The 17,624-nt window shown below is 35.3% G+C and overlaps 1 protein-coding gene across 1 annotated transcript in view; it reads right to left on the bottom strand.

Annotated features, from left to right (window-relative positions):
- Nucleotides 1-17,624, bottom strand: part of Plppr1 (phospholipid phosphatase related 1) — a 142,328-nt gene that overhangs the window by 31,099 nt on the left and 93,605 nt on the right. The window contains exon 3 of the mRNA XM_026379676.2: nt 6,398-6,530. Coding sequence (XP_026235461.1) covers nt 6,398-6,530 — 133 coding nt within the window. The remainder of the gene's footprint in view (nt 1-6,397; nt 6,531-17,624) is intronic.

Genomic DNA, 17,624 nt, shown 5'->3' with positions numbered 1-17,624 from the left:
CAATAGTGGTGAGGGTGAGGAACATGGATTTATGGCAATTAAGTGCCAAGAATTTGCATTGGCTAAACTGTGAAGTGCTAGAGACCTTTTGAGCCCAGCTTCTAAGTACTGGTTCTGGGGAGGATCCTCAGAAAAGGATCAATAAAGTCTCATACGATTCAGTAACATTCCCCTTGATAATTAGGGTAAGCTCTAGGATCCTGGGCTAGTCATCTGTTCCAGTTCTGTAACAATCTGGTTCATTGAAAATGACATTCAAAAGGGAATAGATTCATTTTCTGCTCTGAACAGAGCAATAAAAAACAGCCTCATCACAGCTTCTTGAGACCTGAGCAGAGGTTGCTCCCTGGCTAGTCTTTTAAACCAATCATGCCTCCCAGTTTTAGCATCCTTTCTCCCCTGTGTACTTGAACCCCATCCAAAATGGGAAGCACCAAATGCCTTAGGCTCAATTTCTGGTGGGTTGGCTGCTCATAGGGTCTAGAAACTAGGGTTCTGTTTCTTTCCCCCTAAGATCCTTCCTGGTTCTCTCCTCCTGATTTATGTTCCAGAGCTCCATCTGACTGGTATTGCCGAGTTCTAGAAATATCTCCATCTGCTGATAGGCCCTTGTCCTGCCTTGCGATTCACATTTTTCTTTTATGGTCTATACTCATGATGCAGATACTGTGGCTTGGGTTTAGACTCCCTAGGCAGGGAAAACCTATTCAGTGAGCTCTTGGAGTTGGCCTACTTCCCTGGGCAGCTAGTTGGTTGGGAGCCTCCCTATCTTGCTATCAAGTCACTGTCAACTTCTAGATAATTCTCATTGTATGACAGTCTCCTCTCCCCACGTGAAATGGCTAATCTGCCCCCACAAACTCCCTATTTTATTTCTCTGGTTATTTTTCTCTGTAGCACATGTCTTCTAACAAGACACTATAATTTATTTGTTTACTGTCAGGCTTCCCCTGTTAGAAATTTTTCCTTGTTGAGTTTATATTCTATTTGGTTGACTAATATATTCTCAATATATTAATGAGTGCCTAGCATAAAAGTAGGTGCTCAATAAATTATTGGTTAAAGATTGAATGGCAAGACCAGACCCTCGCCTATATTTTAATTATAAATACTAATGCAAGGGTAGAAATAAACTGATTGAATCAAATAAAGTCTCTTTCAGATAAAGTAAATTTAAATGACTTTCAACAGTGGAAAGGATTTTCAAGTTCTCTAAAAGGCTGACATTAAGCTTGTCTCAGGGCATCCATTCTTACAACCGTAAAACATCATGACCTTTGAAATTGCATTTAAAATATTCATGCTTCATTTAGACCACACTTAATTTATGGCAATTAATTAGTGTTACATGAATTAACTGTTTACCATGGCATTTTCTGTTCTGTCCAGTGCTACCTAATCCTTGGACTGACCTAAATGGCAAAGAATTTGCTTAGTATTTAATCAAATTTTTATTCGAAGTAACAATGGAACAACTCTGGGGTCTCGAATGAAAAGGCCATAATAAATAGCTTCTGGATGACAGATTATTTTAGGTGTTAATAGATCCTTCTATATGGCAAACACACCAAAAAAAAAAAAAAAACCCTCATCAAATTCTAATGCTTTCAATTCATTACCTTTTGATATTAAATCAGTTATTGGTTAATAATTGTCATTTACAAGAATAGGTTTATTCAAGTATATTTGAATGAACAGAATTTAACTGAACTTCATAAGTTTTTGGAAAAAATGACTTTCTTATTTAAGTCTTTACTGCTGGAAAGGGATTTAAGTTCCCGAGAACTTAAATCTGCAGATGGGTATTGCCATCAAGTGTATTCAAATGGAATGGAAGGGAAAGGATTAGAGGTGGAAATGAGGGAAAGTAGTCTAAGTACATGTCAGTAACTTGACATTTGTTTTTTAGAAATGTTGGTTGAGTTTGTTACTTGAGTCAGTCCCTTTCCTCCCTTCCCACATCCATGTAAACAAAATGTAAGAAGACCCAAGGGTTTAGAAGAGGATTTTAACATATTTTAAACATGGCAGCAGAGGTGTCCTTTCAATGCAAATCTTAGGTGTACTTATTGTTGGATTTGTGAATCAGAGGAATTCAGTCAGGATTAAAACAATTAGCATTTGCTAAAAGAGGGCTTAATTTGAATGTTTTCTCTTTGATTTAGCTTTTCTTTCCATTTTACCACTTAAAATTTATTTTGGAACTTTGAGGTGAGGCAGGGCTATCCCTTCAAGTCCAGGACAAGAAGGGGAGAGCCCAGGTGCCACTTTTAGCTCTCTTTCTGACACTGAAGATTCCATTAGAGAACTTGACCATCTTTCTGGAGAGCTGAAAGTCTTTGTCTTATCACCTACCATTTTTATTTTGTTAATATTTAGATTTTTTTGATATTTAAAATTATACATATTCATCATTTAAAAAATCTCCCATTATCTGGAAAATAAATATTCACTCATTATTCTAAAACTCAGAAATAATAACAGTTAACTTTTAGCATACAGCCCTTAAGTCTCTCTTCTGTGGAACACACAAACACTACAGTTATTTAATGAAGTATCCTTCTTATGTTTAGGAATATTATAGAAAAATTTGACTAACATTATAACAAAATATTCTCCTTCCATTATACATTCTTAATACCATTTTTTGAGATTGCAACTTATGTTGGCAGCATTATTTTTTAAAAAATTGTACTAGATATTTTTGATTTTTATGATAACAAGATTTTAATTCATACAATTAATTTACATCTCTGTTTCCATAGGATACATTATTTGAAACTAAATTTTAAGGTAAAAACAATTGTCTTTAAGGCTATTGAAATACATTCTCAAATTGTAATACAGAAAGGGCATATCAACATCTTACCAGAACTGTATTAGAATCCCAGGTTGTTTTTTTTTTTTTCTTTCATCCTTGGCAGCATAAAACATTATTTTCTTTAAAAGTATTTTGCTAATCCATTGGTCTTTTTTTGCATTGTGAAGCTGATTGTATTTGTTGGGAAAAACTATTTGTAATGGATTCTAGAATAATTATGTAAACTGCAAGAGAAAAGTCTTGCCATTTCAACTTAATTAGAATAGTTATCTGAAATAGTCGTCATTTTCCAATGCCAATTGCATAGTATGTATTTTGGTGGCTACTGGGCTAGAAAAATAGACTATTAAGCTCTTTACAATAACATCCCTAATATACATTTTGATTACCACCTTATTTTTTTATATTAATTTCTGCCAAAGGAAACATTTCCATTTAAAGGGTCTTTATTCCGTGTAGTACATTTTCTTCCTTCTATGAAGAAAAATCAATCTGTAGTCACCCAGAAATAGTAAGTTGTCCTTGAGAGACCCTTCCCCATCCTTCTACTCTGACCCTCCTATATAAAAAAAAATCACAGTAGACTTCAGGCCTTCCCTTAGAAAACTGCCTTATTTGTGCATTTTAATTTCCTAGAAGTTAGTTGAAGATTGGTAATAAAGGTAATTAAAAAAGGAGGCAAGTGAATATTTAAGAATCAACATTTAACAGCTGCTCTTTGCTTGTTCAAAAAATACAAAGTAAAACCCTATATTTATTAAAAATCTATGTGCCAGACATACTTCTATATGCTATTGTTAGAGTGAAGAATATACAGTACCTGTTCTCCAAGGGATTACAAATTATTAGGAATAATAGGCTTAATTATGCATACTAATGTGGTAGGTACTTATAAAAAATGTAGGTGCAAGGCTCTCTGGGGGCCTGGAAGATGAGGTAGCTAGCTGTCTGTATGGGCAAACAGGTAATGTTTAAGTAGTGTTCTGAAGGATGAGTAGGATCTGACCAGATTTTGTGGTAAGGGTGTGACAATGGAATACCAGGAATCCATTGAAAAGTTTTAGGCAGGAACAATACCAGGAATCCATTGAAAAGTTTTAGAGGAATGACTTATGTAAATTTTTGCTTAAGAAAGATCAATGGCTGCAAGAGGAGCAATGCATGGTATTTTTGTGGGGTTGGTGTGAATGGAACTAAGTCACAGGACAAAATGTAGGAAGATGGCTTAAAAGGGCAAGAAGTTTTAATGGCCTGATTCAGTGTTTTTCAAACTTTAGTGTGCATCAGAATCACTTGGAAACTTGTTAAAACACACATTATCAGGCTCAATCCCCAGAGTTTTTGATTCAGTAGGTATGGGATGAGGCCTCAGCATTTGCATTTATAACAACTTCCCAGATGGCTTAGGTGTCTCCCAGGTTTTCTACACTAGCAATCAGGCAGATCTTCTTGTCATAAAACAAGAGGAAAAGCATTAAGCAAATAACTTTTTACCCATCAATGCTCCTTGCCTTCCAGTGCTGGTTTTTTCTTCCCCAAGGTTGATGCTACCTGCTGGCTATCCCTCTACTCTAGTCATCCCTTTCTTCTGAGCATCATTTCATGATGCTGATTTCTAACTGATCTTTTTGAATGTCTCTGCTTTGGGCTTTCTGCATTCAGCTTTCTATTAGTGTACAATAGACCCCAAAGGACTAATGTGTCATCAATTATGAATGTGGGAATTTGATGTTCCTCCAAGGTGACAAATTTCTATTTAACCTTGATGGTCCTGAAACTCTGCTCAATGCATTGTTTGTGTGGGAGGGTAGTGCACCCCAATAGGCAACCTGGAGGGTTCATTTTGGGGTAATTAGGGTCTCTGAATCCTCAGTGAACAAAGACTTGCTCTGGCTAAGCATACAGGCCTACATAAATGGCAAATCAAATGCCAGTTAAAATTTTTATTCTTTGGACCCTGTTCCCAGCTAGGGTGTGATTTTTCTTTGCCAAGGAAAAATATCAATGACTTTCTAAAGATAATTTCTATTTAATTCTAATCTAATAACCCTCTGAATAACTTGTTTAATTACATGTGCAGGAAGCACATCAGATGGTGAGCACAATCTGCTTTCTTTAATGAATTATGTACATGCATATGCATCCATGGACACATACATTCCTTGGGAGAAATTACGATACCTCATTTTCTACCAGATTCTTCATATGTACAATGAGAACCATAAAATATCTTACAGGATGTTGTGCGGGGAGTAAACAAAATAATGTGTATAAATTGTCTAGTTCAGCATTCGGTATAATAAATATTCTCTTCTCTCCTTTTCTTCCTCATGGATGATTTGTTATCTAGCCACTTTGGTGGTAAGCGATCTGACTCTGGACATTTTGAAAGGAGCCATGGTTTGAAATGGGTAACCTAGACAGTAGTGGCATCATTTTGATCAGGGTATCACAATGAGCCAATTGGAATCCTCCATAGTATGCAAAAACTTTTCAGAAAATATCATTAGTCAATTCTTAGGACTATTTTAATGTTAAGGGTTGTTTCTTCTACATTAGATTTTCTTGGACTTCCCACTCTACTACTTTCCTCATTTTCATTTCATTTGGAGACATTATTGCATATTTGGTTTTGGTGTGGTCATCTGCTCATGACTGAGGGCATTTAACCCTTTCCTATAATAATGGAAAACAGCGGGGTGGGGGTGGAAATAATGATTACCCAAAGGGTTGAATATATACTGTATATCTGGTCTCAGTTTCTCAGTTCTATATGTCCCAAATGGCACCTTGGCTTGTTTAATACCAGACATGTTATAGCTTGGGAGTTTTACTGTGGCTCCCAGGAAGATCCAACCAGTAGATAATTGCCAGATTTCATTAGAACACAATAATAATTATCATTTATTGGGTATTTATTTTGTAGGAATACTGAAATACCTTTATTTCTACCTGCTCATATATATATTACCATATGTATGATCATTACCAAAGCACCCTGGGATTTTTTAAATACAAGTCCTAGAGGGAGGGATATAGAACATTTTTAAAAATTATTTCTTTTCATAAACACTAATAAAAGTATTTCTTTCCAACTTTGGGAAGGCATTGTTTTCAAGACCCCGGTGGATTCGATTTTAACCCTTTGTTAAATTTCCCACATTAAAAAAAAAACCCCACTGGATAGAAAATCTTAATCAGGAAGTTTGATTATTTCTAAATTCATTTTATTGGTGTTCCCTCTTCTGCCTGTTGCCTCACCCATCTAATGGGTATATGTCAATATCCAATTAATATTAAAATGTATGTTCATGGAAAATTCAGATAAAAGTTGTATGGGGAAAAACAACTTTTAAACCATTTATTTCTAAGACAATAAGTGCCACTTTATTTCATGGGTCAAAGATTCAACTTGGCACTAGGGGAAGACTCCATTTCTGTCCTTCCTGGATAGTCCCAAAGCAGCCCTTGCTTTTAGTTGAAAGTTCCATAGCTTAGATTGTTTTACCAAATGTGTTCAAGTTTAATAAGTTTTACCTATATACAAGGGCTGTCCCAGCAGGCTCCTGTACTCACCTATGAATCTGATGATCCTTCGGACTAAGGGGTTCAGGTAACAGCATTCTCCAGTCAAAATTGTTTTCTCCTGGGCAATCAGGGATTCCCTTGTTGACTTTATGAAATACATGGATATCTCACCAATAAAAATCTGGGGAAGGAATGTTTAAGAAATGTCAAGCTAGAGAGTTGTTTAAGAGACCAAAAATATATATTTTTTAAAGAGAGTGAGAGAGGAGAGAGAGAGAATTTTTAATATTTATTTTTTAGTTCTCGGTGGACACAACATCTTTGTTGGTATGTGGTGCTGAGGATCGAACCCGGGCCGCACGCATGCCAGGCGAGCGCGATACCGCTTGAGCCACATCCCCAGCCCCAAAAAATATATTTTTGAGGATTCATAATTTTTTAAAAAGATACTATGTTAGAGAGGTGGGAAGTTAGATAGTAGTTTACATTTAATTCTTCAAAAGAATTAGAGAAAGTAATATTTGATAATTTCAGAGTCCAGGACATAATATTAAAGTCTAAGGTCATATAAAACGTTAAAATAACAAATTGTAATAGAATTTATGATAAGGATTATGTTGGAATTGGATTTTTAACTCAGTGTGTGCATTGCAATAATGAAAAATGATTCACACAGCCAATGTGCCCAAGTAGGCATTATATACACATATCACAATAAATTATTACTTCATAATTTAAAAGAACTATCACCATTTACATTATAAATCCTTGTTTGATCATCATGTTTGCCTGATACATTTCTCCTACTCTGAAAAGGTTGTCACTTCTTGATATGGTACTTATCTCTTACCTTGAAATAATATGTTACCATTTAAATCATAATACCCTTACATGGTTATAAGCTCCTTGATGGCAAAATCCACAGCCTACATTTTTAAAACTATCCTTATAGCACTCAGAACAGTATGTTCTTATTTGAAACAAGGAATTGGCATGGGGCAAGTTTTAGCAAATGCTGACACCGCCATAACTAAAGACTGAGATCCATCAATGAAGAATAAAACTTAATAATTACCACCACCTATTGAATACTGGATGTCGGGCACTTTTTAGCACAGTTACATGCTCACAAGATAACCTAGGGTAGGTGTAATTATCTTTGCTTTCCTGGTGAGGAACAAAAGCTCAGTAAAGTAATTGACTCTCCAAAACATACAGATGGCACAAGGGAGGACTGGGACTGGTATCCAGGTCAACTGACACCGATCCAAACCTTCTACACTTCTCAGTATGTTACCCACCATTTTGATTTTCCTAATCATAATTTCAACACTTCTCCAGAAGAATGATTTTATAGATATTTTTCTTTCTCTCCATAGATCTGTGATTTTAGAGAAAATTCATCAATGTTGTCAGAATTCCCATGCCTTATTTTCTCTTGCCACTATGGACTGATTAGACGTATACAGATGTTAACATCATGAAAAGGCACAGGGGTAACAGAAATTAAAATTTCAAAACTGGAATCATCTCTGAGTGGTTTTCCACCCCTTCATGGGTGAGGAACCTAAGGGTTTCAGGGACTTGGCCACACACTTCAGACAGTGTCTGAAGCAGCTTAAAATGTGGCCAGAGGCTCTCTTTTCACTACACTACTCTACCTCATACCTTAACATCATGAGTCTTTCTATGGTTAAAGGATACTGCATTTAACCTATTTTGCTTTTGGTGTCCTCAATATTAAGTCCAAATTCAAATATTTGTATTGAGTCACTACTATGTACAAATGTAGTGGTTAACTGTGAGGAAGAACTGTGAGGCTGGTTTTTCTTGGCTTCAAAGCTGGGTTTGTGACTTATTATTTCTAATGATCTTGGATGTACTATATAAGCTTTCTATACCTCAGCTGTCTTATCTGTATAATCAAGATAATACTTTTCGGTTTAATTGAGTGTGTGTGTATGTATATATATATATATATATATACATACACACACATACATACACACATATATATACATGTATCTACATATGTACACTTATGCATACATTGTATGTGTATGTATGCCTATAGGTGATTGTATTTATACATATGAATCATATAGAACTGTGCCTGGAACATAATATGCACTATAGGAGGAGTTGAAGTTGTTATTGTTAAATCAATAACCAGTGAATCAATGTCATCATCATTATTTCTATTAAGTACTGTGCCAGGACACTGGTGAGGCAGATTCCAAGATGAATAAAAGACCCTCCAGAATCTAGTAGGAACATACACACACACAAGATCTTGGAAAATCAGACAGATTGTGTCTTACATACATTACAAAGGCAATGTAGAAAGAAGCCAAGCCTCCCGGGTAGGAGGGATGTCTCTGCTTTGGGAGAGCCAGGTTTCCTCTAGTCAGTTTTCATTCCTAATGCCATATGTACTTCCTGGCTAGAAGATGCTGCTGCCTGTTATATATTTATAATATGCTGTCTTTATTTACAAGAGCGCCTTTCACCTCCTCTGCCAAGAGCACTATCCAGAACACCATTGTGGTTTTATCCCATCACATGGAAAAACGTCAATTTGTCCCTAAAAAATTCTGAACTTCTTTAGTCTCCAGTTGATCGCCATTAATATTTGTATTTTCCCCTACTCCCTGCCCAGAACCTAGAAAATGGTTAGTTCTAAAATAAATAAATAAATAAATTATATTTATAAGGGAAGAAAATAAGATTGAACATTTTATGTGGCCTAGAGGATGCTTGCTGTCTTACAGGCCACAGGAACCTGATGTCCTGTAGCTCAGCAAGACCTTTGCATGTCTCCTTGATTCACAATCTGCCTCCCTAGAGATATTTTAAATCTGGATGGTGTGACCTTGAAATGAATAGTGATAGTCCAAACTGTCATTAGAGAGAAAATGGGGAAGGAAGAGAAGACAAAGAACTATTTAAAAATAGAAAAGTCATTAAACTTACAGGTTTAGATGATTGTGATGGTTAAAAAAATCCAATTATTTTGTTTAAAAATTTTTAGTAGTTACATTTAGTCTAATAATAAATTTGTTAGGATATCTTAGCCAGATTTAAAAATATATATATATATAATATAATTAGTTTTTAACTAAATAAATTGGTCTCTTTAGATCTGAAGACCATGCCTTAGAGTTCTGGCATACTGTAAAAAGTGAAAAGACTTTCTGGGCTTGGAATATTCTGGTCAGCAGTGACCCCAGCAGAGAGGGCAAGGATGTATAGAAAAATATGGCACCAGGGGCCAAATCAAAGAAGTACACCAGGGAGGGCCAGTGAGGTCAAAGATATAGGCCAACCATAGGTGGTCTGCAGGTGAGATAGTGCCTCAGTACTGGCCCAGAGAGAGCCAAGCAAGTCAGAACTTGGGTGGCAAGAAGAAATACTCAGAATTCACAGGCAACGACCCAGCATGGGTCAATGTGTCAGGCAGATGACTAGAAATGGTTGTGCAGAGTTAGAAATACTTTGTGCTCAACACCCTTGGAATTCACAATGAAATGATGCTCTGTCATGTAAAAATATTTGTGTACCTTCAAAAGCTCATCTCTAAGACCCATTTCTTTCATTATAAGATGCTAAGAAACTTGTTTGTCCCCGTGAATATGCATTACTATTCTGAGTGAACAGTTGTGGATAAACTCACACATTTGCTCAGATAAATGGAATAGTATTTCCTTCAGGGAAGTTTCCTTGGTCTTACGGAGCAGATGAGCTATTCTTACTGTACATTAATCTTTTGTTTTTCTTTTCTAGGCCTTGTCACAAATAATCACATTGTTTTTCTTAGTTATGGTATGTCCTGTCTGTTTTATTTATATTCAGTTGTATCCTAGGGCCTAACCTAATATAAAGTACAAAGTAGTCACTTAATGTTAATGAATTAAGCATATCGTATTAACATAGATCCTTTAAAATACAGGCTTAACAAATCATACTGTAAAAAGAAAAAAATTATATCATTTATATTTCTAGATCCAATGGAAAATGTCACTTTGTTGATTCCTTTGCTGGGCTCCCTCAGGAAAAGGGAGACCCCATCTTGCTGCTGCCATGGCAAATTATATAGCTCTCTAGCCTGACATCTACCCATTAGTTGCAATGATTGCTTTATGCCAATCTCATTTGACTGTAAGATTCTTGAGGGAAGAACATTTGTCATTTCTTGTATAGTGCCCAGAACAGAGCCTGGTTTATAGTAGGTTCAATTAATATTGTTGAATAAATAAAAGTATGAATCTTTAAACAACCTACTGATCGAGATAACCTTTAAGGTTTAGTTTCCCTGAAAATGAATACTTGATAAAATTTCCAATATACATCAGAAATTACAGAATTTTTGTTATATTCCTATGAATAAATAAATACCAGGGACTAAATACAAAGTGTGCTATCTCTTTAATATTAAAGTGGGGACAGTCTTGTAACTGAGCCCTCAACTTGTGAGCAGATCTATCTGGTGCTATCTCCAAGAAGAGAGTATCAGAATTGAGTTATATTATAGAATGAGCACTTGGTATCTGCTAGAGAATTTCTTGTGGTGGGGAATATCCCAACACATCTTGTGTCAGAAGTAGTATGCTGAGTGACTGTGTAAGAGAATAGGAAAAAAAAATTCATTTTTTTTCCTTTAGAAATGTCATGGAAATTATACATGCCTAAGAAGCAAACCAGGGAAATGGGATGGAGAATAACGAATGCATGAGAATAAATAATAAGTGAACGTTGTTCACCATTGCCATTTCAAAAGTCCAAAACATTGTTCCTCTATAGGAAAGATGGTATGTAAATTCTGGAAGTTCTCCATTCAGTGAAGCTGTGCACTGTTCACACAAGGTGGCAAGAAAGCAAATAGGTTGTGTGTAGTTGTTCTACTCACTATCTGCATTAAAGCACAACAGAACTAAATTCACTCTAAGGTATACCAGGCTAAACAAAGAATATGAAGCAAGAGGGAGTAAGTCCATCAGTAGAAAGTTCTGAGGCTGTCCTGTCACAGATGGTAAGTGATACAAAGATTGTATTGTCAGTCAACATTCAAACCAAATATGAGGTATGGAGAATAAGAGGAAAAAATCAGAGCGAGAGTATATTCTAATTTATACATCTAGTTACTGGCAACGCCTGGAATATATTAACTGATAATGAATGTTTGCATGAAAAATGAAGGAAGGAAGAGAAGGGAGGAGGAAGGAGATTGGTCATTTTATCATTAAAATGCATTGAGATTTCCCGGATTTTAGTAAAAACTGTGATGGATATGAAGGTTGCTGATGAATCAATTCTGGTCCCATATACTGATGAATAAGCTTTAGGGATATTCTGTTTTCCTGACCACACACAGGGTGGTTTCTCCATTCACTAGCCCTCTAGCATCATAGGTCCTGATTCTGCTTAGAGAATGGAAGACTGTGAAGATAAAGGTCTTCTTTCTGCCAGCCTTCAGACCACATTTGATGCTATTTTGCACATGGCGGCAGATTTGCAACTCTGATTTTGGCAACGGCTGAGTTCTTCCATCTGTACCTTGGCCATGCCACTCTGTCTCAATCTATCACCTTGCCCAGAGAGCAGCTGCAGCATGTGGGACTCTCCATGTATTTGGACATAGCTGCCTTGCCTATTTGGGCCCTTCTGATTGTTGGCTAACAAACATCATATCAATCATGGAAAATAGAGTATCCTCCAGTGAGAATGGTCAAGGCCAAACTAGATCTGGCAATGAATGAACAGTAAGTAAATAAATTCCATTGGTGCATTTTTCACCCCCTGAGAATGCCAGCTACAGTCTTCAGTGACATATGGCCTTTTGATAATAATAAATATACTTTAAGTAATGGGGGCAATTGTACTTTGATTAAAAAATCCTTCATATGTGAAAACCCAAATGGCAAATAAATAAAACAACCCTGAAATGTAGTGCATCATTTCAGTTGTTACCTTTTAGACTGCCTTTCCTCATAAAATCTTTACAGACAATTTTAAAATTGTCTTTAAAAATTATTTTAAAACAGATAAAATTATATGTATATTTCACGTACATCAGTCTTTTATATATTATGGAGTGACTAAATCTAGGTAATTAACATTCACACAACCCCACATAGTTATCATTTTGGTGGTGAGAGTATTTAACGACCACTATCTCGGCATTCTTCAGGAATATATTGATATTAACTATAGCAACCATATTGTACAATAGGGTTCTTGAATGTATGTACTCTTCCCATTTTAACTGAAATTTTGTATTCTCTGGGCAACATCTTAACCCCTCTTTCCTAGTCACTCCAGCCCCTTGTAATCAACAGTTTCCACTTCTATGAGATCAGCTCCTTTAGAGTCTACACATGAATGACACATCATGTGGCATTTGTCTTTCTGTGCCTGGTTTATGTCACTTAATAATATCCTCCCTATTCATCCTTAATGTGACAGGTTTTCCTATTTTTTTATAGAGTTGAATACTATTCCAGCGTGTGTGTGTGTGTGTGTGTGTGTGTGTGTATATATAATATAATATAATATAAAATCATGTTTTCCTCATTCATCTAGGATGATTTCATATATTAGCTATTGTGAATAAATGCTGTGATAAATATGGGAGTATGGATAGTTCTCCAACATACCAATCTCATTTCCTTTGGATATATACCCAAAAGTGGGGTTGCTGGATCATATCATATGGTAGTTCTGTCTTAAGTGACATATGGCCTTTTGATAATAAAAAATATTATTATTAAATGATTTCACCAAGAAATCATTGCCCAAGCCTTGTCATGAGGAACTTCCATACTGGTTTTCCATTATGACTGTAGTAATTTACATCCTCACTAAAAGAGTGCAAGAGTTCCCTTTTGTCCACATTCTTGCCAAAACTTTTATATTTTGGTAATAACCATCGTAACAAGTAATGTCTCATTGCTGTTTTAATTCGTATTCATATTTAATTCATATATCCCTGATGATTAATGATATTGAGCATATTTTCATGTAACTGTTGGCCATTTTATGTCTTCTTTTGAGAAACATCTATTCAGGTCATTTGTCCATTTTTAATCAAGTTATTGTCTTATTGATTTCCTTATATATTTTAGATATTAGTGGATATATAGTTTGTAAGAGCTTTCTCCAGTGCTGTATGTTGTCTTTTCTCTCTGTTGATTATTTTCTTTGCTGTGCAGAAGCTCTTTAGTTTGGTGTGATTTCATTTGTTTGCTTTTGCTTATGTTGCCTATAACTTTTGTGGTCATCACCAAGAAATCATTGCCCAAGCCTTGTCATGAAGTTATCCCCCTGTTTATTCTAGTCATTTCAGAGTTTTAGGTCTTACATTTAAGGCTTCAATCAGTCTTCAATCCATTTTGAATTCATTTTTGTGTATGGATGAGATAAGAGTCTAATTTCATTCTTCTGTATTTGGATATTCAATTTTCCCAACACCATTTATTGAAGAGACAACCATTTCCCCATTGTGTGTTCCCCTTTGTTAAAAAAATGGATTGGCTAAACTTGTGGATTTATTTTTGGGCTCTCTATTCTGTTCCATTGATCTATGTGTTTGTTTTTATGTAAATACCATGCTACATGCTACTTTGGTTACTAAAGCTTTGTGGAATATCTTGAAGTCAAGTAGTGTGGTGCCTATGGCTTTGTTCTATTCCGCTCAAGATTGCATTCATCAGTGGGTGGTTGGGGTTGTAGCTCAGTGGTAGAGTGCTTGCCTAGCATGTGTGAGGCACTGAGTTTGATTCTCAGCATCTCATTAAATACATACAAACCCATCAATAATTTTTTAAAAAAGATTGCTTTTATCATTTCAGGTCTTTTTTGGTTCCATATGAATTTTAGGATAGTTTTTTCTATTTCTTTGAAGAATGTCACTGGTACAGGGCTAGGCATTGAATTGCTTTGGGTAGTAAAAACACTTTTATAATATTCTCCCCATTCATGAACAAGGGATATCTTTCTACTTAGTGTCATTTCCATTTCTTTCATTAATGTGTTAGTTTCCTTGGTTAATTTTTTAACTAAGTCATTTACTTTTTGTAGTTATTGTAAATAGGATTATTGTAAGTAGGATTATTTTCTTGATTTCTGAAATGCTGATTTTTATATGTTGATTTTATGTCCTCCTACTTTACTGAATTTGATTATTAATTCTAATATTTTTTGTGGCATCTTTAGGGTTTTCTATATATAAGATAATGTTGTATGTAAACAGGCACAGATTAACATCTTCTTTCCCAATTTGGATGCATTTTATTTCTTTTTGTTGCCTAACTGCTCTAGCTAGAATTCCAGTACTATTTTGAATGGAAGTGATAAGATGGGGTATATTTGTCTTTTTCCAGATATAAACAGCTTTCAAATTTTCCCTGTTGAGTATGATGTTAGCTGTAAATTTGTCATATATAGCTTTTATTGTATTGTTTTCTGAGGATTTTTAAAGAATGTCAAATTTTGTCAAGTGCTTTCTCTGTGTTAAGATCATATGATTTTTGTCTTTTATTAATGTGATGCATCACATTTTTTGATTTACATATGTCAAACCATGCTTATATTCCTGGGATGCAATTCATTTTGTTATGTTTTTATTAGTGCATTATAATTATATACAACAATGGGGTTCATTGTGATGAATTCAGCTTTCTAACATTTTGTTGAAGATTTTTGCATCTAAACATAGATACTGGCCTTCAGTTTTCTTTCTTTGTAATGTCTTTTCTGGCTTTGGAATCAGGGTGATGCTGGCTTTATAAAATAAGTTTGCAAACATTACATCCTCTTTAGTCATTTGGAATAGCTTGTACATTTGGTATTAGATCTTGGTTAAATGTTTGGTATATTTTTAACAATGAAAACATCTAGTCCTAGGCTTTTCTTTAATAACAGACTTTTTATTACCAATTCAATCTCCTTATTATTTGTGTGTTCATACTTTTTATTTCTTCATAATTCAATCTTTGGGGATTATGTGTGTCAAGGAATTTATCCATTTTTTCTGAGTTATCCAATTTGTTATAATAGTCTCTAGTGAGCCTTTTATTTCTGCTGTGTCAGTTGTAATGTCCCCTTTTCCATCCTTCTCTTTGAGGCTCCCTTCTTTTTCCTTGTTTTTTTTAACTGTTTGTAACTTTTATTTATCTTTTCAAAAAAGTGATAACCAACTCTTAAGTTTTGTTGATCTTTTCTATTTCTCTAGTTTCTATTTCATTAATTTCTGATTCTTATAATATCATTTCCTTCTTCACGCTGTTTAGGTTTAGCTTGCTCTTGTTTTTTTTTTTTTTTTTTGGTTCCTTAAGGTACAACATTATGTTGTTTATTTGATCTTTCTTCTTTGTTTATGTAGATACTTACAGCCGTAAACTTCATTCTTAGAACCACTATTCTGCATTCCATGAGTTTTAATATGTGATGTTTTTCATTATTGTTTGTCTAGAAAAAATTTTAAATTTCTATTTTCTTTACTGACCCATTGGCTATTCTGGGGGGTGTGCTTAATTTTTATGTATTCATGAATTTTCTGAAGTTCCTCATCTTATTGATTTTATGGGTTCATATCAAATGTTTTAACTTAGCACAACGATGTAATTTCAATCTTCTTTGTGGCCCATCTAGAGATTTTGGGCAGGTCAGGACCACTGAAATTGTGGCACTGGGATGCGTAAAACCTGGTGAAGCTGTGGTCTGCCTGTCACTGAGGGCTATCCAGATGCTGGGGCCACTGAAGTTGGCCTGGTGGTGGGTGATACAGACCAGAGATCAAGTCTGCATTGCAAACCTAAAGTTTAGGGTTGAGATGTGTCCAGAAGGTCAGTCTTTGGACACTGGCGTCATGAAAGCCTTCCTGGTGTTGGGTTTTACTACAACAAGGTTGGCAGTAGGGTAAAATGCAAAACCCTGTTCTTACTTCCCTCTCTTTCCATCAAGTGGTTGATATCTCTCTCTCAATGCTGTAAAACCTAGGATTTGAGAGGGATGATGTAGGTAATGTAAAACCTGTCCTTCCTGCCCTCTTCAATGTATCTTCTACTACTGTGCCAATCAGATTTCCTTAGCTTTTTTTTTTGTGTGTGTGTGTGTGAAGGTATTTTTGTGTGTGGATGTTTTAGATTAATGTTTCTGTTGGGGGTGGTCACAAGAGAGTTCTACTCTACTCTTGTTCCACCCCTCCCCTTCATAAATGTTTTATAGAAGGTATGGCAAGTGATAACAGATATAAATGAAAAACTTAGGGGATGGTTTTTAGATTTCAAAAGATAAAGAGCCTGTATGAAAAACAAGTCAATGGAAGATATAATTCAAATTTCAAGGGAATTTTGCTGCATGTTATATGGGGTCGCCATTAGAAAGGAAATTCCTAGTATATACATTTTGACTGCATACATGTGCTAGTTGAGGCTCTGATACTTGGCAATATCACTTGTTGATGTTTCCTGAATGTGGGCCTTTGAATTGAAAATCTAGCTCTCTCGTTTCTTAATGAGAGTTTGGACAAATAGTTGAACCTTTTTGATCCTCAGTTTTTCTTTATTTCATGGCTTGAACTTAGTTTTGACTATATCAGAGATTTATTGAGAAGATTAAAAAGCTGATATAAAAGCATCTATAGATGTTCAATGAATGTTTGCTTTCTTCATTTCCTGGCCTATTTATGCAAGAATATATGTTGAAATGGTCAGAAGAAATCATTGTGTCTAGTCCTGGTGAAAGGGCACATGGCTAGCTTGGATTTACACCTATCTAGACATATGATCTTGGACCAGTTGCCTCTTTGGGTTTCAGTTTCTCATTTTTCACACAAAAGTTGGACTAGAAGACCTGTGAGGTGATTTTTTTTTCTTTTTTTCTTTTTTTGGCTCCAACATTTTGGTCTTTTTGGTAGAGGCTGACATGAGAGGGCTTATTAAGGGAAGCTGAAATCACATAATTATACTTCAATCTTAACTCAGTTATTTAAAATCTCCAGGGCTACCATGATTTCTTCAATATTGTTTCCTTCAGTCATCATTCATTTCTATAATCCCATGGAACTTTATTCTCACCAGGTAACCTTTCCTGAAAGTAAAGCCTACCTTATAGTCATCATGTCTCTTGCTATCTCTGTCACTTTGTATTCTTTAAAAAAAAAAAATAGCAGAGGCTGGTGATGAATCTTGCTCTGTGTCTGACAGTGTGAGGAAGAGGAGAAGGTTCTTTATATACCTCCCCCAACAATGGCTAAGTGGCTTCAGAGCTCTCATCT

The sequence above is a fragment of the Urocitellus parryii genome, chromosome 4 (genome assembly GCF_045843805.1).
Source record: "Urocitellus parryii isolate mUroPar1 chromosome 4, mUroPar1.hap1, whole genome shotgun sequence".
Taxonomy (NCBI): Eukaryota; Metazoa; Chordata; class Mammalia; order Rodentia; family Sciuridae; genus Urocitellus; species Urocitellus parryii.
The sequence above is the reverse complement of the archived record's forward strand: the minus strand, read 5'-3'. Positions and strand labels throughout refer to the sequence as shown.